Source organism: Lagenorhynchus albirostris, chromosome 9 (assembly GCF_949774975.1).
Source record: "Lagenorhynchus albirostris chromosome 9, mLagAlb1.1, whole genome shotgun sequence".
In the NCBI taxonomy this organism is placed as follows: Eukaryota; Metazoa; Chordata; class Mammalia; order Artiodactyla; family Delphinidae; genus Lagenorhynchus; species Lagenorhynchus albirostris.
This window is the reverse complement of record NC_083103.1, coordinates 12992741-13014510: the sequence shown is the minus strand read 5'-3', so window position 1 is coordinate 13014510 and position 21770 is coordinate 12992741. Positions and strand designations below refer to the sequence as shown.

Here is a 21770-nt window from a genome sequence, read left to right as displayed (position 1 = left end):
GCTGTTGTAAAAGTTCTCAGATGGAGGTAGTGATCCTTGTACCAAACACTAGGGAGGGAAGCTCTCAGTGGGTAAATGAAATCCCTTCCCCTCCTGACGCAATCCCCATGCGGCAGGAATAGCTCATGGTGTTGAGCAGAGTGTACCAGCAGTGGTGGGCACTCGGGCAAACCAGGCCGTCTGGAGAGGTAGGGTTTGCAGTGGACTTGGATGTTTGGAGACGTGGCTTTGTGTTTTGCCCTTGGAGGCAAACATCTAACCTGGTGAAAGGGGGAGATGCTCTGCAAAGGAGCCAGTGACCACAGAAGTGGTATGTGGACCCTCCAGTGAGAACCAGCAGTTCCTGAAGGAGGTGGTGCACAGCGTGCTGGACGGCCAGGGAGTTGGCTGGCTCAACACGAAGAAGGTGCGACGGCTGCTGGAGAGCGAGCAGCTTAGAGTCTTTGTCCTGAGCAAGCTGAGCCGCACGGTGCAGTCAGAGGACGAGGCCCAGCAGGACATCATCCCAGATGTGGTCAGTGCTGGGGGTTGGGAGTTGGAATCAACTGGGAAGAGGGACATGGGCGCCAGAGGCAGTTGTCCCAACTCTTGCCCCTGGGTTATTGTTGCAGGAGATCGGTCGGAAGGTGTACAAGGGCATGTTAGACCTGCTCAAGTGCACGGTCCTCAGTCTGGAGCAGTCCTACGCCCACGCAGGTCTGGGTGGCATGGCCAGCATCTTTGCGCTTCTGGAGATCGCCCAGACCCACTACTATAGTAAAGGTAGGGATCAGACCAGCAAGGCAGCATGCTGTCCACGGCTCTCCCACTCTTCTCTGAAAGAATGAACTCGGCCCCTTGATGAGTTTCCCAGTGTCAAGCTGCTTCCTGTTAGGCTTTGGGATTTTATTTTCTAGTGCGTGTATGTATGTAGTGGGTGTTTTTCTGTCACGGAAAAGAACGATGTCAGCTTTTCTTTCCTTGCACTTCTTCCCTTCCACATCCTCCTCTATCCTTGCTTCTCCCACCTCATTCCCACACCTTGACTCTCACTCACTGTCTCTTTTGACCTCTTCCTATATTTGATCTTTTCCTCAGAACCAGACAAGCGGAAGAGAAGTCCAACAGAGAGTGTAAATACACCAATTGGCAAGGATCCTGGCCTGGCTTGGCGGGGGGACCCAAAGGCCATGGCACAGCTGAGAGTCCCCCAGCTGGGACCTCGGGCACCAAGTGCCTCAGGAAAGAGTCCCAAGGAACTGGACACCAGAAGTCTAAAGGAGGAGAACTTTGTAGCATCTATCGGTGTGTATTGTGTTGGGTGTGGCAGAGGAGTTCTGGCTTCTTAATGTCCCTCCCTCCTTTCAATTCATCCAGAATCCCGCCTTTCTCTTCCCCATGCTTTGCTCTGTAGACAGGAAAATAGGTTTGTGTCCTTTTCTAACGGCATTTCTTTATACTTCTCTATCCCTTATGCTTCATTTACAGCCACCCTCACCTACATCTTAGAGGAAGAATGGAAGTTTTGCTTAGAGGGCCGAGCGAGGCTTAGTGCAGGAGTCTAAGCTGTCCTCCCCGTCCCTCTCTTTTATTTACATCTGGATTTCTTCACATAATGGAGAGGCCACATGAGCTCCTGGAAGCCATAAGGAAGTTTATAGATGCATCTTTGGGCTATAAAATTGTGACTGTCTGGGTCTCTAAAGCCAGTTTTCCCCCATCCAACCATTATGCTGCCCTCAAATTTGCTCCTTTGGGGCATGTCCGGCAACCCCATTTCCCTGGGTTCTGGACTTGGAGGTACAGAGTTCTGAGTCAGCTTTTCTTTAAACATGTCCTTACTGGACTTGATTAGACCTTGCTTACGTTTGGTGTTTCTCCATTCCCACTAAGGCAGAGCCTTGGTGAGCTCTCTGGGTGTCACCTCTGTTTGACTCACTGCCTGCCTGACCTTGAGTCATCTAGATTGTGTCTTGCTTTTTCGGGTTCTAGGTCCCTGGGCAATGTGCTTCTAGCCGGTGCCTCTTTGCCACATCCATTAGCAGTTGCCTTTTGCTCCCATAAATGGTAATGAGGAACCAGTTTCCTTCTTAGGAGAGCTGTGCTTCTCTAACCAGCAAAATATTGTCCTAGAGGCAGTCAACCATGCTTTTCTCCTACCTGTTGTGATGTTCTAGAAAATGTACTGACCTGCCAGTCTGGAGGTCTGGAGTTTTAGTCCTGTATCTGCCCCCAACTAGGAAAGTGACTTTGGGCAAATCATTTCCCCTCTCAGGGTCTCTATCACCTCATCTGGAACACAAGGAGATTGCACTAAGTAGACTCTAAAGTTCTTCCAGAACTTTCCAGAATTGCTATGATCGGTACTCTCTCTTCTTAACCCCTGCTAAGATGCTCTTCTTGACCATTTAGTGTTCTCTGTCACCTCTACCAGAAGCCTTTTTCCCGATGACTGGCTAAGATGGGTCTCTTGGTAGGGCAGGCACTGATGCTGAGGGTAAGTTGGGGAGTTTTGGTAGCAACAAGAAGGGATGCTAACTGCCTACCTTGAGTGGCCTCTCTCCAATCCAGTGAATCAAACAGGTTTGTGCTCATGCTTCTGAAACCCTTTGGCTGCTTGAGGTAATCATCTGTCTTATCTGGAATCTTTAAAATTTGCTGTTGCCTAGCTCACTTGGCAGAGGGCGTGCTGTGGTGGAAGTTTAAACTGGTCCTGAGCTACCTGATCTTGAGCAGGTGCTCCAGCCTCTTTGGGATCAGTTTCCTCCTGCCAGAATGAAGGAGCTTGATTAAAGGCTCTGCCAGCTCTAACATTCTGTGAGATTTTTACTGCCACATGGAGGTTAGGATAGGAATTTAGTTCTTGACCTGGGGGGAAGGCGTTAGATCTCTTGATTTTTTTTTAACCCCCCTCCCCCGCAATGAAGATCTCTTTTTATCTCTTGATTTGTAATCCTGTGCCTGAGACCGAATCATCTTGGGTGGGTGGGTTTCCATTTCGTCTGTCTGACCAGCCTCTGACTCTCTCTGTCTTTCTCTCCTGCTCACATTGCATCTGGGGTAGAATTGTGGAACAAGCACCAGGAAGTGAAAAAGCAAAAAGCTTTGGAAACACAGAGTAAGGAACAAATGCCCCCTCCTGTTCCCAAGTCTCCCATACCTGCCAACTCCCCAGGCCCAGTTGGGGCAGGCTCCGTTTGTCAGCCCCACCCCAAATTTGCTCTTGGGGGCGGGTATTTGGAATGAAAGCAGGTAGGTGGTATGTGACTCACAGGTATATGCTTGTAGGCTGCTTCTTGCCCCCTCCCCTTGTAGTAATCAGGCAGTAATCAGGACATCTCCTGTGTAAAATCCCTCAGAGCTTGGTTCTCTATTGCTTCCGAGTTGGTGGGGAGAACGTTTGCCTATTTCAGTGCCCCTCATTGGCTGATGTCTCCCTCACCCCATGAGAAGGCCTGTGGGCACAGTTGGCAGGGATGGTTGCTGTCCCTCCGTGTTGAGTCTGTAGCTTCCCAGCTCTCTCTGGTGGCTTGCCTAGGCACGCTTTCTTGCCTTCTGTCATTCTGTCCTTCTGCCATACCATTGTGGGTGGGCGGGAAATATGGGGGTGGTTTTCTAATGTCAAACACAGAAGCTGCAGGGTGGGGGTAGGCAGCGTCCGCTGAAACAGCTGGTGTTTTTTAATCTCACTGGGCTCTTCCTTTTCTAGCCCCTTTAGACATATTTGTTTGGGAAGCAGAGTGACCTGGGGACCCTTAAAGGGTCTTAGGCATGTGTGAAGCTCTCTGATTCTGAGTGCGGTGGAATGTGGTTCCGATGTTTGTTTGTGGAGCTTTTCTGCTTTAAGATGATTTGGTCAGAATTTTCTCAGGTTGAGAAAATGGCTGCAGAACCCTTTGAGACCAGGTTTAATTTTTCCTACTTGGCTCTTAAGGCATCTGGGGACTTCGTCCAGTGCGGCCTGAGTGGGTGGCAGTCCCTGGAAAGGTGACTGGGACATGCTGAACTGGTCTGGGGCTAGGCTGTGCTGCTGTCCCACTCCCTTCGCCAGCCTGCCCCTAGCCTCTTGTACTGAGTAACACAAGTCTTCCCCTACTCAGGGCCTGAAGTAATCAAACCCACCTTTGACCTTGGTGAGACAGAGGAGAAGAAGTCCCAAGTCAGCGCAGACAGTGGTGTGAGCCTGACGTCTGGTCCCCAGGTTTGTGACAGCCTTGTTGAGGATTGCGAGCATTAAAAATTTGCTATCTCAGAATACTTCTTTAAGATCAAAACTGAACAAAATCACAGCATTGAAACAACATGAATATCCAGTCATAGGGGAATGATGAAATAAGTGTAATATATCCATGTAATAGAATATTAGTATCCGCTAATGACTGTATTTTCAAAAATTTGGTGACATGGGAAAGTGTTTACAAAGCTATATACAGTGTGATTCAAATTTTATTTTTAAAACATACATAGAAAAGACAAAGGAAATATGCTAAAGACTTAACAGAGATTAACGTAGGTGGTAAGTTTATGGTTTATTTTTATTTCCTTATTCTTTCGTGTATTTTCTGTAGTAAGCATGTACTTCTTTAACATTCATTATTTTTCTCGCTCTGTAAGTCATATATATTTTATATTCAGGAAAAATGTTCATTTTTCATGACCTATCTAGGGATGACAATAGAAGGGTGGGGATGGAGAGAAGGAAGAAGATACAGTATTTCTTAGGGAAACTGAGACTAGATTGGACACCTCCCGAATGTGTCTGAGTCCGTGTGTCTTGTTTCAGAGGACTGATCCAGATTCTGTCCTTGGTGTGAGTCCAGCCGTTATGATCCGAAGCTCGAGTCAGGACTCTGAAGTTAGCACCGTGGTAGGGGAACACCACGCTGGCATCTTGGTGGGTGGGGTGTGGGTCCCCCTTTGGAGAAGGGGGCTGCTCTCTGCTTTGGGGGCTGTCCTTAGTCTCAGGTCAGGTTGGGTCTCTTGGTGGAGATGTCTACCTGTCACAGGTCTTTCTTTGTGGGATCAGACCCTGAGATTTCACCCAGGGCTTCTCCTCATCTTGTAAAGAAGGTACTTCCAGAGGCTGTCTGACACACCTTTGCAGCTGGATACTTTTTTTATGGTAGCAGAGAGCTCTAGCAGCTTGGCATTTCTGGGACACATCCTGGGGAATATCCCTTACCACCTTTTTTTCCTTTCCAGGTGAGTAATAGCTCTGGAGAGACCCTTGGAGCGGACAGTGACCTGAGCAGCAATGCAGGTGATGGACCAGGCGGTGAGGGCGGCACCCACTTGGCAGGCTCTAGAGGCACGTTGTCTGATAGTGAAATTGAAACCAACTCTGCCACCAGTGCCATCTTTGTAAGTTTGTTTACTAACAAAAGAAGACCATTTTTTCAGTGGGATGGGGATGGGTTAGAAAAGGATGAAAAGTTAGGAGGCAATTAGAAGGAAAAGAGGAAGGAAGGAATGGATAACCTTCATATATTTGACTTTAAAGAAAATGTCTCTTAAGTTAGCTTTTTTCAGTCATTTGACTCCATGATCTGGGGCTTTTAGAACCTTCTCCTGAATCATTGATGAGTTAGGCTTCCTGCCCAGTCAGATAAGGGCTTCGACTCCTATGTGGCAGTAACCCCCGTGTTTAAAATAAGCAAAGTGATGCCTTTATAGCAATGTCAGGGCAGTTGCAGCTCTCATTTTGTACCAGTCTACCTATTTTTATGGACTAGTCTAGTTTTATTCTGGTCCCTGCTTTATTTATATAGCACCTTAAAATAGCATTTCATTTTAGTATATTCCTTCATTTCATGTAGTATGTTTGAAGCTTTCCTTCATTAATAAACATCTATTAAGTGATTTACTAAATGCCAGATTCTGTACTAAAGAAACAAGCATGATAAGGCACGATTCCCATTTTCAAGAAGTTTACAATTCAGTATATTGCTACAACTAATCTCTTCTGCCAGGTGAGGGAAACAAAGCCTTAGGAAGAAAAGATCTTGCCCTAGGTTATACAATAAGCCAGTGATCAGTTGGAATTAAATGAATTCTTTTTAGTCCTTGCCTTTAGACCCACTGCCCTTCAGTGTATACAGGCCTCTTTAGGCAGCTTTAAGGGTTCTGATACACTCACCACTTGGTTAGGCAGAGTTGAGAATGGATATTCTCTACACGAACTCATAGGTTCTTCTCTTTGGTCTGTGGGGAGAATGGAAGATGAAATTGAAATGAAATAAATTATTTAACACTGGTGATCATTCCCACCGCCAGGGCCTTCTGTATACATGTTTCTAATAGAGCAAGTGACATCCCAAGGTGGAGGTAGGGGATAGGATTGAGAGTCAGCAGAGCCATTCAAGCTAATGGACCTTAACTCTCCCTGAGTCTAAACAGACCCTTTTAATTAAGAGTATTTTATTATTATTATTTTAATACATTTATTGATTTTATTTATTTATTTTTGGCTGAGTCGGGTCTTCATTGCTACGCGCGGGCTTTCTCTAGTTGCGGTGAGCAGGAGCTACTCTTGTTGCGGTGCGCGGGCTTCTCATTGTGGTGGCTTCTCTTGTTGCAGAGCACGGGCTCTAGGCATGTGGGCTTCAGTAGTTGTGGCATGCAGGCTCAGTAGTTGTGGCTCATGGGCTCTAGAGTGCAGGCTCCATAGTTGTGGCGCATGGGTTTAGTTGCTCCACGGCATGTGGGATCCTCCCAGACCAGGGATTGAACCCGTGTCGCCTGCATTGGCAGGCGGATTCTCAACCACTGCGCCACCAGGGAAGCCCCAAGAGTATTTTAAATCCTCCTAGTGTGCTTCCATTTTGGAGGTTGAGATAGATGTTATGGAGCAGCAGTCTCGCAAGAAGCCATTCAGCTGTGTGCTACCTTTCCTGGCACCTTCCTGGGACAAATTCTTACTTTTCCTGTACTTCTGGGCAAGGCTCTTTGTGCAGTTGAGTTGCTGAGAGCAGTTACCTAAATTTCTTGGCTCAAAAAGGGCTATTTTGGTAAGAAATTAATTATCTTAGGTTAATATGGTTCATTGAACAAAGTCTTGTGCTGTGAACCAGGAAGCTGGCATTTGGACACACTAATTAGGTATTGCCTAATGGTAACCTTTGTTCAGTGGCTTCTCTGCTTATGCTGTTGCATGTGTTGTGAAGCAGGCATGAAAACTACCTCTTACCCAGCCGAAGATCTTTTTTGAATGAATAGAAAGTCTAATATTGCAGAAGTGGTAGATGAAGTTAGTGGTATTTCTATGTGGGAAGATATTTCTAAGAGATGGTAGAAGAGAAGACTTAACATTTATCAAATACCAACCATGTGCCAGGCACTATTAAGTGATGTCTATGTATTTTCTCATATTAAATGAGAATAGTCCTTTCGGGTAGGTATTATAACCTTCCTTTTACAGGTGAGGAAAATGACTCTCAGAGAAGTTAAGCGTTGTACCTAAGATCACACGGCTAGTAAGAGTCAGGGATCTGAACGTTGCTCAGTCTAGACTTCAAACCCAGTGTTCTTTTCACGGCATCACGCTGCTACAGAGAATTTGCCTAATTTTTTTTTTTTTTTTTGAAGAGGAAAGAGTCTTACAGAGACTAAAGGGTAAAGGTAAGTAGAAATGAAAACTTGCTTGCATGTTTTGGGAGGCAGTAACAGAAAGCTGGATTATCAGATTGACTTCTGATGGAGGCAAGCAGAGTAGCAAAGGCAGGGCTACTGGAATATATGTGACTAATGACGGTGCCTAGTGTGTGTGAGCCTCTTAATGAGCTGCTTGGTTTCCTTTGCCCCTATTCATTGTTCCCTCTGGCAGCTGACCTGTTGCCTCTTCTCTCTAGGGTAAAGCCCACAGCTTGAAGCCAAGTGTAAAGGAGAAGCTGGTGGGCAGCCCAGTTCGCTTTTCTGAAGATGTAAGCCAGCGAGTCTATCTCTACGAGGGACTCCTAGGTGAGAAACAGACTGCGAAGGCCACTTGCACTGGAAGGAAGCTGGACTCAGCCCGGGAAGAGGGTGGCACTGAACAAATAGCTGCTTGGCTTTTTGCTGATCTCGGTGCTGACGTTAGAGGACATTTTTATATCTGAAGCAAGCGACTTACTGGGGAAAAAACAGTGGGTGAAAACTAGAAGAGACTGAAGTTTGGTATTAACCAACAGCCTCTGTCTTTCTGTCTTCTTTTACTTTCTTGCTACCATGGTCCTTCCTGCTCACAAATCGGCAGGAAGGGACAAAGGATCGATGTGGGACCAGTTAGAGGATGCCGCTATGGAGACCTTTTCTATAAGTAACCACCTTTCTTTGTGTGCTGTTCATCCCTCCTCCTCGGGAGGGATTGGGCCTCACTTGGAGGCAGCTGGGGCTGGTGGCAGGAATGTTAGATCTGGGGTGAAGAGCCTCGTGTTTCCTTTGCCCTGGAATTTGTAATGACTTCCTTTTTTCTGGAATTTACTCTGTTTTAGTTCGGCAGCCATATTCTTTATATGTTATATAAGCCCCTAAAAAACCTCTCTTCCACACAGGCAAAGAGCGTTCTACTTTATGGGACCAAATGCAGTTCTGGGAAGATGCATTCTTAGATGCTGTGATGTTGGAGAGAGAAGGAATGGGTATGGACCAGGGTCCCCAGGAAATGATAGACAGGTATGAGGCTTAGAAACCCTTGGGAAAATGCAAATTCAGCCTCTTCCCAGTTAATTCTGTGTTCTCCCACCTGGGGGCTGACTTGTCCTGGTCTCCTGCTCAGGTACCTGTCCCTAGGAGAACATGACCGGAAGCGCCTAGAGGATGATGAAGATCGTTTGCTGGCCACGCTCTTGCACAACCTCATCTCCTACATGCTGCTGATGAAGGTAATGTCTATTTTGCTACGCCCAGCTACTGCTGATAGTGGAGGGCAAGGCTTGTTCCTGTTGCCTAAATCTCGGGGCAGTTGGGAAGCAGTCAGAGCATCCTGTTGGGGCTCTCTTTTTCATTGAAAGTCTGAGGCCTCTCTGCAGCTCACACATGATCCATTTATCTGAAGCTGCCAGGCTGTTGTGCTAAGGAATGTTGTAAAGGTGATTGATGATTGCATGCCACTTGTTTATTCTGAATTTTAAATGGGCTTCCTTTGCTGAATAGTTTTAGGATGCCTGTAGAACTCCCTACAGAATACAGTGGAAAAAAAATTTTTTTTACATAGTAGGCTCTGAAACTTGAGAAAGAATGCCCAGAATTTACTTTTCAGCATTAGTCCTTTATCATATAGACTTTGCCATAGATGTAAAAAGAGCTACTCATTGAAAAAGCAATGGTAGGTTCTAGTTTGACTTGGTTATACTTGGTTTTTATAGCTGTGGGAGAACTGTGTTACCAAATAGAAGAGTCCTGTTCTGAAAGGGACTTGGCGGGTAGAAGAGAGTTGTTTTGAGAATGAGCTCCTGGGTTTCTCCTCCTCCTGTTCTCCCAGCCTCTCTAAATGTGAAGGGATTAGTTGATCAAATGCAGAGAATACCCTGCAGGCACTCTTGGTTTGTTTCCTTTTCTGTTTAAGGGTCTCTTGAACTCCAGGGGTACCAGTTAAACTCTGGTTGGGAAAGGGTGGTGATCTTTAACCCTAAGATGGTGTCTTGGTGACAACTGAGTGTAGAACATTGCTACTCTTAAGTCTTACTATCTAAGAATCACACTCTGAGGATCCCCAGGGGTTTTTAGAGGTGAATGTTATGGTATTGGTTGGGGGGTTAGGGAGGATGTGTCCCCGTGAGTCCCCGTCCACTTAAACCAGAACTTCTCTAAGAACCACTTTTCTGCAGAAGCCACCTGGAGACAGAACCAGGGTTTTTCTTCTCAGACTGTTGGCAGAACACACAGTTGAATGTTTTATCCTCAGTGATGTGGTCTTTTAGAACTCTACTTTTCTCAGGAGGAAAGATATTAAGATCCTGTTTTGGCTTTTCAGGTAAATAAGAATGATATCCGGAAGAAGGTGAGGCGCCTGATGGGAAAGTCGCATATTGGGCTTGTGTACAGCCAGCAAATCAACGAAGTGCTTGACCAGCTGGCAAACCTGGTGAGTACACCTGGGCCGTCCTTTAGGCTCCCTTCCATTGCGCTAGTCAGCCTCGCAGGCGTGGGCCTCATGGCCTAAGGCAGAGCCTTCTGCGTAGGTCATTTCTTGGCTCGTATGTTTTCAAAATCCCTAGTTCTGAAAATAGGGCTTTGACTCTAGATGAGGCTTTTGCCCTTCTGTTCTGTGATAGGATTCTCTGCACTAAAACATCCCAGTGCAGCCATTTCAACGTTTGTGTGGTCTGTGGACCCCTGTGGATCCACAAGGTGAATACTGTTTTCACGATAATACTAAAATGTTGTTTTTTATTGCCTTTTTTATTGGGTTGACATTTGCACTAAGGGTGCAAATGCAATGGTGGGTAAAACCACTGGTGCCTTAACACGGTGAAGATGGTGGCACCAAACCGTGCTAGTGTCCCCACCTCCACACACTCTCAGTTAAAAACAAAACAAAAAGCCAGTTTCACTTGTGAATGTCCTTGATGATGCAGTTAAAATCATCAGTTTTATTCAATCTGATCAGTGATTATACATCTTCTTAGTATTCTATGTGACAAAATGAGAAATATACATAAAGCATATTGCTGCAAATGAAAATATGATTGTTTCGAGGAAAGGGAATTTGTGACGATTTGAATTCCAAGGTGAACTGACAGCTTTGCAGCCAGTTGTGGGACATCATTTTTACTTGAAAGAATGACTAACATTACTGTTATTTGGAGTTGGGTATTTGGCAAACTTCTTGTGCATGAAGCTTCCCAATATTTAAAGACTTTTCCAGTGAGATTGATGATGCATGTGATTTTTTGATATTGTGTAATGAAATGCATCAACATTTGGAAGAGCTGCATAACTGGGCGAACCAGTATTTTCCAGATGACTGATGTGTGATGTTACAAATTCAACTGTGGATAAAAGATCCACTCCAGGTGTAACGCAGACAAATGGATTTTAATGTAACAAAGGACAAAGTGTTCATTGATGTGTTTTCAGATTACACACTGCTACTAACTTTAAGAAACTTCTTGAGGTTCTGGTATAGCATCAAAGAAGAATGTGCATATTTATCTGGAAAGCCTAGTAAAATACTCCTCCCTTTTCCAGATACGTATCTGTGAGGTCAGATTTTCTTTAATATACCTCAACCAAAGCAACACATCACAGCAGATTGAATGTAGAAGCAGATATGAGAATACAGCTATTTTTCATTAAGCCAAACATTAAAGAGATTTGCAAAAAATGTAAAATAGTGCCACTCACCACATTTTTTTTGTTGTTCTGGAAGATATGATGATTTAAAAAGTATATGTTGTTTATATTATCATGTAATGGATTTATTAATGAATTATTAATTCCTTTTAAATGAATTAATAAACATTTAAATTTTTTCAGTTTTAATTTCTAGTGTGGTAAATACCTATAAGTAAAACTTACAAAGACATAAGTTCTTGGGGCGTCATCAATAAAGTTAAAATGGATAGGAGTCCTGAGACCAGGAAGTTTGAGAACACAGCCATGGCGGCCAGTGGCCAGCAGATGGCGCCGCTCTAAGGAAGCTGATAAGAATTGAATTGCTGAATGAGGGATTCTCGGCCCAGAGGGCCGTGTGAGAGGGATGTTTGGCTGTCCCTAAAGGATCTCTCTTTCCTCAGAATGGACGAGATCTCTCTATCCGGTCCAGTGGCAGCCGGCACATGAAGAAGCAGACATTTGTGGTACATGCGGGGACAGACACAAATGGAGATATCTTTTTCATGGAGGTAGGTGCTGGTTCATGCTAGGGGCCCAAAGCAATATTTGAGAGTCACAAGGAACTCCTAGGACTGATGCCAGAATATTTTTCCCCACTTATCTCATTCATCTTCATGATCCATTTATCATTAAATTGTTAGGCTCTTATGCAAATAAATTAATATAATAGATGATTCCCTATCGTTTCTTTTATTTTTTAATTTTAATTTATTTTTGGCTGTGTTGGGTCTTCGTTGCTGCGCGCGGGCTTTCTCTAGTTGCGGTGAGTGGGGTCTATTCTTTGTTGCTGTGTGCGGGCTTCTCATTGCGGTGGCTTCTCTTGTTGCGGAGCACGGGCTCTAGAGCGCAGGCTCAGTAGTTATGGCTCACGGGCTTAGTTGCTCCGCGGCATGTGGGATCTTCCCAGACCAGGGCTCAAACCCGTGTCTCCTGCATTGGCAGGTGGATTCTTAACCACTGTGCTACCAGGGAAGTCCATCCCTATCATTTCTTTTATATATAGATTGCATAGATGATATAGTCACATTGTCCATAAGTCAGAACAACATAGAATGGTATACACTGGCAAGTCTTGCTCTCATTCTTATCCCCTTCCACTCAGTTTCCCATCCACCTCACCCCTTCCTCTTGGAGGTAACCACTTTTATTTATAACCACTTTGTACCTTCCAGTGGTTTTCTATGCAGACACAATAAAATATGAGCTTAAGTTCTTATTTTTCTACTCTTTTACCTAAAGGTAGCACATAATATCTACTGATCTGTAGCTTTTTTTTTCTTTCATTAAACTTATCCTGGAGATCTTCTGTATCACTACAAAAAGAGCTTTCTCATTCTTTTTACAGCTGTATAGTGTTCCACCATGTGACTATACCATAGTTTATATACCCAGTCAGCATTTACGTACCCTTGATTTTCTTCCAAATTTTTGCTGTTGCCAGTAGCGCGACTCTGGGTGATGCTGTGCCTGCTTCATTTCCCACATGTACAGGTTTATCCAGGAATTTCCACAAGTGGAATTGCTGGGTCAAAGGGAAAATGCATTTATAATTATGGTTGATATGACTCTAAAGTATCTCTTAACATATAGTAGTTTCTCTTCCACGTTGCCATTTATTTTGTTGAAGAAATGTGCCCTATTACATTTTAGATTTTTTGCTGATTGCATCTCCTTAGTGTTGTTTAACATGTTTCTTTATCACTTGTATTTGTACAAGCTAGTAATTCAATCTAGAGATTTGGTCAGTTTCAGATTCAGGATTTTGGCAAGAAGAGGTGGTGCTGTATATTTCCTGTCGCCTCATATGGTTGGCTCTGTCCTAGTGATCAACGGGTTCACATGTGGGCAACCTGACCTATCCACTGCAAACTTCCTCATTAGTTTTCTGATTTAGCTTATGGTATTTTTTTTTAATATTTATTTATTTATTTGGCTGCTCCCGGTCTTTGTTGAGGCATGTGGGATCTTCGCTGAGGCATGCGGGATCTTAGTTGCAACATGTGGGATCTAGTTCCCTGATCAGGGATCAAACCCGGGCCCCCTGCATTGGGAGCACAGAGTCTTAACCACTGGACCACAAGGAAAGTCCCTAGCTTATGGTATTTTTCACCATGCAGGATTTTTTAAATTAATTAAAATTAATCGTGTAGTTAAATTAATCAGTCATTTCTTTTGTGGCTTCTGGATTTTGAGTCATAGTTAGAAAAACCCTTTCTTAATCCAGTATTGTAAAGGAAATTGGCCATGTTTTCTTCATTTCTGTGTTTTTAATTCTCAAATGGATCTCTTTCTAAGTAATTTTAGGGACCAAGTACTGCTCCTCTATAAAGTAGTGAAATTAGCTAATATTCTGCTGCCTTTTGGCTTAGTTGAATTTGATTTTCACATTCACAGCTTTTTGAAGTGGTAGTTTGTCAAACGTAGGGTGGGATTTCTGCTCTGAGGCAGAAACATACATGATGATGTAGCTGAGAAGGGAGTCATTTTCATGTCACCTTGAAGCGTTAGACTTTGGCTAGGTGCCTATCAGAACTGAGGGCTACTTAGGGCATCTGCACCACAGTAAATTTCTCCAGAGGATTCCTTGAAGTATAGGATTCTCTCTCACCACTGTTACAGGGAGCCTCATACAAGGGCCCTGGAGTATGGGGTGGGTCCATCATCTCATAAATGCTCCCCCTTGTACTGCAAAGCAAGGGTACCTTGCTCATTCCATCAGTGCCTGGCTACCGTGATGCTATCAGATTTAGCTGTTCTCAGCACAGCCTACTGGTTGCATGAGTAATTGGATAGCAATTTGCAAAGACTTTAAAAAATCATCTTTATTGCCTTTTATTTTAATTACAAAAGTAATAGAGTATATGCCATAAAAGTTTCAAACCATATAGAAGTAAAAATAAAGTAAAAAGTAAAAATTTTCCTTTACTTCCTTCCCGTGCCATGTCTCAGAGGTAACCACCGTTAAAGAATTTGGCATGAATCCTTTCAGATTTAAAAAAGTGCATATTTGTATAAATATAGCTTATATGGAATTTTGTTTCAGTGTTTATAAAAGTGATATCAAACTACAAATATTGTTAATAATTTGGCTTTTTTCACTTAATGTATCACAGGCATACCTATAATATGTCTACATATTATAGAAATCTGTCTCTATTGTTTTTAATGGATGCTTAACCATGAGGTGTTATATGGAAGTGTCATTATTTAACTGGTCCCTCCCACTTTTTTTTTTAAACAACGCTTCACTGACTATCCTTGAACATAAATCCTTGCACACTCCCTTGAGAATTTCTATAGGATAGGTTCTTAGTGTGAAATTTCTGGGTCAAGCTTATATACATTTACGGTTTTGATAGATTTTGCCAAATTGCCTTCCCAAAGACTATGCCAGTTTACACCTCTACCAGCAGCATAGGCAGGTATGACACATTGTTACCATCGTCTCTCTAGCCTAGAAATCATATGTTCTTCTAAACACCTGTCCCTCTCCTTTCCATCGTGTTCTTAGAGGGTTATGGAAAGTGGAGTGGTATTCTCCATTTTCCACATGGAGAGAACCACAGAGTTCAACTGGGGCTAGAATCCAAGTTTCTAATTCCTACTCAGCTACGTTGGCCCTTTTCTTCCTAAAGCTTTTGAGCCCCAGTAAAGTCTTAGATGGTAGATTAAAACTGGTAATCTTGTATATTCCTCATTCATGCACCTAATTTTTATGGGGCGCATATCATAGCCAGGCACTCGTTTGCTGGGTTTGGGGTTATATCAGTGAATAAGGGAGACATAGTTTCTGTTGCCCTAACAGGGTTGACAAGCCATTGGAGAAGTCAGATAATTAAACACCCAGTGTCATAAAATATAATGAGCATTGCGAGAAGACGTTCAGGGGGCAGGTGTTATGGGAATACATAGCAGAGGGTCTGGGAGTCGTGGGCGACCTTCAGAAGTGACCTTTGAGCTTGGACTTGAAGAAGAGTAGGACTTGATGGCTGGAGTCAGGGAGGGGAAGTGTGTTCCAGGGGTATTTGGGGTAGAATGGTGGGACTTGATGGAAGGAGTCTTGCATCACTCCTTCATTTCTGGCCTGGGCAGCGGGGGGAGACGGTGATGCCATTTACTGAAATAGGGAACTTAGAAGGAGGAGCTGCCCAGGAGGAGATGTGGAGTTCAGATTTGAACATGATGAGTTTGAAGTGCTGCCAGTGAGACATCCAGATAGAGAGAGGTCAGGACTCAGGAAGACAGGTCTCATGTGGAGAAAGATGTGAGAATCATCAATGTGGTCATAATAATTATTATTATATTTCTTGTATCATAGTTGTATTGTTGTTATAGCAGCTAACTCCAGGGTACATTCTATGTGCCTGGCTTTATTCTAAGAATTCTTTTAACCATTTATTTAATTAACTAATTTATTTATTTTTTGGCTGGCATTGGGTCTTCGTTGCTGCGTGCAGGCTTTCTCTAGTTGCGGCGAGCGGGGGCTACTCTTCATTGCAGTGTGCGTGCTTCTCATTGCGGTGGCTTCTCTTGTGGAGCACGGGGCTGTAGGTGCACGGGCTTCAGTACTTGTGGCATGGGGGTTCAGTAGTTGTGGTTTGCGGGCTCTAGAGCTCAGGCTCAGTAGTTGTGGTGCATGGGCTTAGTTGCTCCATGGCATGTGGGATCTTCTCGGACCAGGGTTCGAACCCATGTCCCTTGCATTGGCAGGTGGATTCTTAACCACTGCACCACCAGGGAAGTCCGATTCTAAGAATTTTATGCACATTAACTTATTTAATCTTCACGGTAACTCCATGAAGTTATTACTATCCCCATCTTACACACGAGGAAATATAGACAGAGATTAACTTGCTTAAGGTGACACAGCTAAGTAAGGAGACAGCCTTAAATCTAAATCCAGGTAGTCTGATCTTAGACCTGTGCTCTTACCCATCGTGCTATAATGTCTCCACCATAACTGAAGGCATACGAACAGGTATGTCCACCTGAGGGAGAATGTTGAGCAAGAAGAGGACGTGGAGAACTTTGCCTTTTAGTTTATATCATCCTGTGTAGTATAATTTTTTTTTTTTGCAATAAGCAATGTCCGTGTGTCACTTGTGTAATTAATTTTTGAAAAGATTTATGCAGAACTAGAGCCGAGCCAGGATTAGAAAATGTGTTGGTTCCATTTTTTTTCTCCTTGGTTAAGTCTGCCCTAATCCCCTGCCTCTGTGCTTGTCCATAGCGATGATTCCTAAGGTTGTAAGGTGCAGGCGTAAGATATCCTCTGCGTACTTTAAGTCCAGAACACGCAAGAAGTAATGAACACTGACTGAAGTGAAGTGAGCCTCCTTCCTTGCCCACAAGTTCCTTTCAACGGCTCCTCCTCTGTCGGTAAACCTTCTAGTGGACGATGTGTCCAGCAGTTCAGTGTTTGTGTCTCCACGTAAGAAAGACTGAGCATAAGACAGAAAACCTGACCTTGGGGATGCTCCTAGGACCAGTTGTCCCATCTTTCCCCGTGGGGAGCAGCATGCAGTGTGGCCTGGGGTGGGAAGAGACCAGGGCCACCGACTGCCCCGTGTGCCTCTGCAGGTGTGTGACGACTGCGTGGTACTGCGTAGTAACATCGGGACAGTGTACGAGCGCTGGTGGTATGAGAAGCTCATCAACATGACCTACTGTCCCAAGACCAAGGTGCTATGCTTGTGGCGTAGAAACGGCTCTGAGACCCAGCTCAACAAATTCTATACTAAGAAGGTACCCGTGAACTCTGTGTGCGTTGGGGGTTGGGCGTTGAGGGAAAGTGCGGAGCTCCTGCAGGGACGTTAACGTTGCAGAATCCACGCTGGGCCCCACTTTGGCCTCTGGCTGTGGCGTGGAACACGTAAAGCTGTCTCCGAGGTCCTGGCATCGGCCCAGGCCTCCAGCAGCCATTCTAGAGTAGAGGGTGGGGAGCCTGGAGAGCTCGTACGACAGGACAGCTCTCCCCACTGTGCTGCAGTGTCGGGAGCTGTACTACTGCGTGAAGGACAGCATGGAGCGTGCCGCCGCCCGACAGCAGAGCATCAAACCTGGTGAGCGGAGGACGGCTCCCTGGGCGCGTGCCTTCTGTTGGTTTTCATCCGTCCTGAGCGGTGGAGGCCTGAGGAGGAGGTCAGGCGGCGGGACTCCCCACCTTCCAGTTAGCTGACGACCTCCTCCCTCGCCACAGGGCCGGAGCTGGGTGGCGAGTTCCCTGTGCAGGACATGAAGACTGGCGAGGGTGGCTTGCTGCAGGTCACCCTAGAAGGGATCAATCTCAAGTTCATGCACAACCAGGTAGGTGCAAGTGGCAGCATGAGGCTTCCCAGCCCCGGTGTTCCATCTGCAGTAGGATCAGTGTCCAGGTCCCCAGTGCTTCCCCAGTGAGCGTGAGAGAGGCCTCCGGGGCTAGTGAGAGAATTGGAGCAGCTGGATCAGAGAGAACAATCGGAGGGGAGGGCGCAGTGACACTGGCAACCACCCGGAAGGTGCGGCAGGGAGCCTGTGCGGGGGAGGAGGGGAGAGAGAGGGAGCCATGGTGGCCCGGCTGCCCCTGCCCATTACTCAGCACAGTGTGAGTGGGAGCGTCTCACCTGGCCCTTCTTCGCACAGTGTCCGCCTTCCCTTATCCCAGGGTGTGCTTCTGCTTGGTGGTTTTGCTTTGAGAGTCTATACCGGCTGGTCCCCTCGCGTGTTTCTGGTGCGCGTGAAGCGCGGCGCGCGCGCGCGTGTGCGTGTGTGTGTGGCTGGCTTGTGTCTGTCCCATCTGGAGTGTGTGTGTTTATTTGCCTTTTTTTTCCTGCCGATTCTTCTTCCTATTCTCTTCCTTCCTCTGAACGTCCCCACTCTGTCCCCAGCTCCACAGGCCCCACTCCCCTTCTTTTGACTGGGGAGCACTTCAGGACCCATCTTGCCCTCATTGTGACCCCACCGTAGGAGCTGACTGTTTTTTCTCTTGGTTCTAACACAGCATTACTTTTTCTCTCAGTGGACATTCCTTAAGCTAATCCCTTTCTGAGGCCAGCGCGTCATCCCAGGTCCGCTCCCTGTCCTGAGTCTTCACACAAGTGCCTTCCCTCCCCCTCCCCTGATGTCCTGGTTCGTCTCCTTGAGGCCCTGAGCCAGACGCGAATGTGCGAAGCACCACGGCCCCTGGCCAGGCAGCAGACACTCAGGGGCGGTGAACATCTGGACTCTGGGGCTTCCTCCTACCACTTGCCATTTTAGTTCTCCTTCTTTCAGGAATCCAGCTGGGCAACTTGGTGTGATGGGAGACAGCTGCCCAGGCTTCCTGGCAGTATACTTGCAGTAGTATATTTACTATTAGTCACAGTAATACATTAAATAGTATACTTAATAAGACCTTAGGGTCCACCCAAGGAGGGGTTGACTTAAGGACTTTTCTAGACCATGAAGTTGCCAGCACTTCTCGGGGGCCAGGCTTCTGACTGCACTTTAGGGCTGTGGCCTCCTCTGATGCCTCACCTTCTGAAGAAGAGATCTCATTAAATGACACCCAGATGCCCTCTTCCCGCTTGGTACACCCCCTTTGGACTGACCTACCGTCTAACCGTTACAAAGTATGTACAAGCTGGTCTGTAGTTTAAGGCTTTGCCCCAAAAGAGAGATCCTGAAGAGAGAGAGAAAGTCAAACCCTGACTGATGATGAGATAATGGCCTTGGGGTCTGTCTTCTACCACATAACAGTCAGCTGGAGTTGAGGAAGCATTGGACCCCCGGTGGAGTTCTGCAGTGTGGGGTAACAGATGGGAAAAGCATGGTCTTTGGAGTCAGGACGTACTTGGATTTGGAGCCCAGCTTCGTCATCCATGGGCAAATAAACCTCCTGACCCACAGTGTCCTCATCTGTAAAGTGAGGGTGATACTATATCCTGCGCCACGTAGACGTAAGGACAAACAAGTAGTATTTGTAGAACTCCTAGCAGGTGCTCACAAGTGGTTGCTGTTAGTACTATCAATCACCACATACTCTTGGGAGAGCCTGAATCCTGTTTCAAGGAAGATGCCAACACCTCCCTCCCAAGGACAGTCTGAGGGAGCTTTGCGCCCGTGCCAGCCCTCTGCGCCGGAGGAGGATGCATGGAAGGGTAGAGAGCTGACGGGCTGAGGGGGGGCCCCTGGGGCACAGTGTCCTACAAGCACTGCCCTGGGCAGAGGGTGTGGGCAGGCAGCCCAGGCCAGCAGAGGGGCCTTTGCGTTGGCTTTGACGGTTAAAACTAACACCTTCCTTTCTCTCCCATGCTTTCTCCTCCGGCCAGGAGCGGAAGGTACATGCCCTTTCTGCCGTCTTCGCTTCTTAGCGCTTTTGAGTTGTGTGTGTGTGTATTCTTCCATCCTCCCTGTGGGAAATAGGTTTTCTGTGTGGGTGGGGCTATAGCTGGGACAGTGGGCTTTGCGGGGCAGTGGGGGAGCCTCTGGGCCTTACCCCCTCCCTCCCTCCCTCCCTCCCTCCCTCTCTTGCAGGTTTTCATAGAGCTGAATCACATTAAAAAGTGCAATACAGTTCGAGGCGTCTTTGTCCTGGAGGAATTTGGTAATTACACTATTTTGCTCTTAGGTCTGGACTCACATGGCAGTAACTCAAACCTCGGAGCTCCAGAGGAGGGACTAGAGACAGAGAAGAAGAGCCTCTGCAGAGAGGTCAGGAGAAGCAGGAGTGATAGGGAGGAAGAGGGAGTCCTGACCTGAGAGAAGGGAGGAGAAGGGAAAGCTAGTCGGTCGGTGGCTGCCTGAGAGTGGCCCGAAGAGCAGTGGCTTAGACGCCGGGCTTAGAGATGAGCGCTGGTAGTGAAGAGGCTCCTCGAAGCAGCGCCACCTTCCCTTGTTTGGCCAGCTGGTGGGGCAGAGCAGACGAGCCATTCCCTAGCTCTGCTGTGTTCATGTCGCCTGCCTCGGTCCCTCTAGCAGCCCAGTGCTCTGTCCAGCCACCCTGGGGCCACGCCAGGGTCCATCGAGCCTCTGGGCTGCAGGAGGGCGTGCGGCGGTGCAGGCAGGCTCACTCTAGGGGGCAGGCGAGCCTAGTGGCCTCAGAGGCAGAGGGCAGTGGTAGCTGGAAGCCGGGAGCTAGGCTCCCCCCCCAGCCAAGCGCTGACTGAGTGGTGTCTGGGTTCTCACCCCGGGGCTTTGAGTTCCTGCTGTGTTTGTGCTTCATTCTTTCGTGCCCCTCATCGCTGCTATGAAAACCTTCGTTCTCCAGCAGGTAAAGTGACCTCGCCGTGCTGCCTCTCCCCAGGCCCCTGCCTTGGGCCCTGCGGTGGGTGGGCAGGCTCCCTTCGCCCAAGCCAGCTGCTCGCATCACCAACTTGTCTCTTCCCTTCTCTCCCCACCCTCTTCCTTCCCAACCTCGTCCACCCTCGCGCTGGCTCATTGGTTCCGAGTTTTCTCCCGCGTGCTCCTTTCTCTCTTCTGCCAGAGAGACGTTTGGGGGAGTCTTCCAACTCAGGAGAAGGACCTGGGCTCATTGCTCTACCTTTGATGAGTTTATTCCCTGTTAACCCTGGGGCCCCCTGAATTCTACCTCCCAGGGTCAGAAGAAGGTGTGGCCAACTCTCATCCTACCTTTTCTGGCCCCCAGGGGATGCCATGCCCCTGCTCCCCGTCTCCAGGGGCCATGATGATGGCTGAGGCTGGGGGACCTTACTCCTTCCTCTGGCCAAGCAGAACCCCTGCATGGCTGGGGCCGGGGTGACTCTTAGGCTCGCATTCCGGGCTGTGGACACGTGTGTATTTTGCCTGACGCTCCCTGTCACCTCCCTCCCCGGGTGCTGTACTCACCTGTCTCTTCTGCTCGGTGTGTCTGCTCCAGAGCCCTCTGACGCTCTCCCTCACACAGGCAGGCCTGGGCCTCTCCTGCCATCAGGGAAGGAAACTTCCGAGTCTGGTGGGTTTAGTATCATGCCATTTCTTCATCCAGCCTCAGGACCCTCAGTGCAGGGGCTGGGAGTACAGGGAACGTGTTTAACTTGACCAGAGCATGGGGCTGGCGACAGGGGTGAGTTCTCGGGTGTCTCAGCAAGGTGAGGCACAGGCTAGAGGCAGTGCTTTCCTCCCAGCCAAAACCTGGGAATGTCAGCTGTGGTCCTCGGGCCCTGGATGGTAGCAGCGACCAGGCTGGTGAGAGACTAGCCTGCTCCTGTGCTGGGGCTCTCAAAGTCGGTAGAGTCGTGGCCATGGAGCCAGGAGCCACTGCAGACCTCAGATGTCAGGCTGAGGAGTCGGGACCGGTGTCCTCTCACCCGGCCGGGGCTGAGTGAGGCCCACAGGGGAAGGGGACCCTGGTGCCGGGCGCTGCCGCCTGGGGGAGTGTGGCGCTATTGCTCTTAGTTTTGAACCTTCTGTTTTGTCTCTTGCCCGTCCGGTTTTAGTTCCTGAAATTAAAGAAGTGGTGAGCCACAAGTACAAGACACCAATGGTGAGTGTGCCGACGGGCCGGTCCGCGAAGGGCTCCC

General features: G+C 47.2%; 1 protein-coding gene across 44 annotated transcripts in view; it reads left to right on the top strand.

The window, feature by feature from the left end:
• Nucleotides 1–21770, top strand: part of MADD (MAP kinase activating death domain) — a 38980-nt gene that overhangs the window by 15824 nt on the left and 1386 nt on the right. For 4 of the 44 annotated variants that reach the window (XM_060159192.1, XM_060159190.1, XM_060159182.1 and 1 more), the window contains 18 exons: nt 328–514; nt 612–762; nt 1078–1284; nt 3044–3097; nt 4080–4180; nt 4763–4846; nt 5182–5340; nt 7827–7935; nt 8210–8272; nt 8508–8628; nt 8732–8837; nt 9929–10039; nt 11694–11801; nt 16873–17037; nt 17282–17354; nt 17492–17598; nt 19786–19855; nt 21687–21733. In XM_060159192.1, the coding sequence (XP_060015175.1) occupies nt 328–514; nt 612–762; nt 1078–1284; nt 3044–3097; nt 4080–4180; nt 4763–4846; nt 5182–5340; nt 7827–7935; nt 8210–8272; nt 8508–8628; nt 8732–8837; nt 9929–10039; nt 11694–11801; nt 16873–17037; nt 17282–17354; nt 17492–17598; nt 19786–19855; nt 21687–21733 (2023 nt within the window). The remainder of the gene's footprint in view (nt 1–327; nt 515–611; nt 763–1077; nt 1285–3043; nt 3098–4079; nt 4181–4762; nt 4847–5181; nt 5341–7826; nt 7936–8209; nt 8273–8507; nt 8629–8731; nt 8838–9928; nt 10040–11693; nt 11802–16872; nt 17038–17281; nt 17355–17491; nt 17599–19785; nt 19856–21686; nt 21734–21770) is intronic. The other 40 variants (XM_060159224.1, XM_060159220.1, XM_060159213.1 and 37 more) reach the window with 15 other exon arrangements.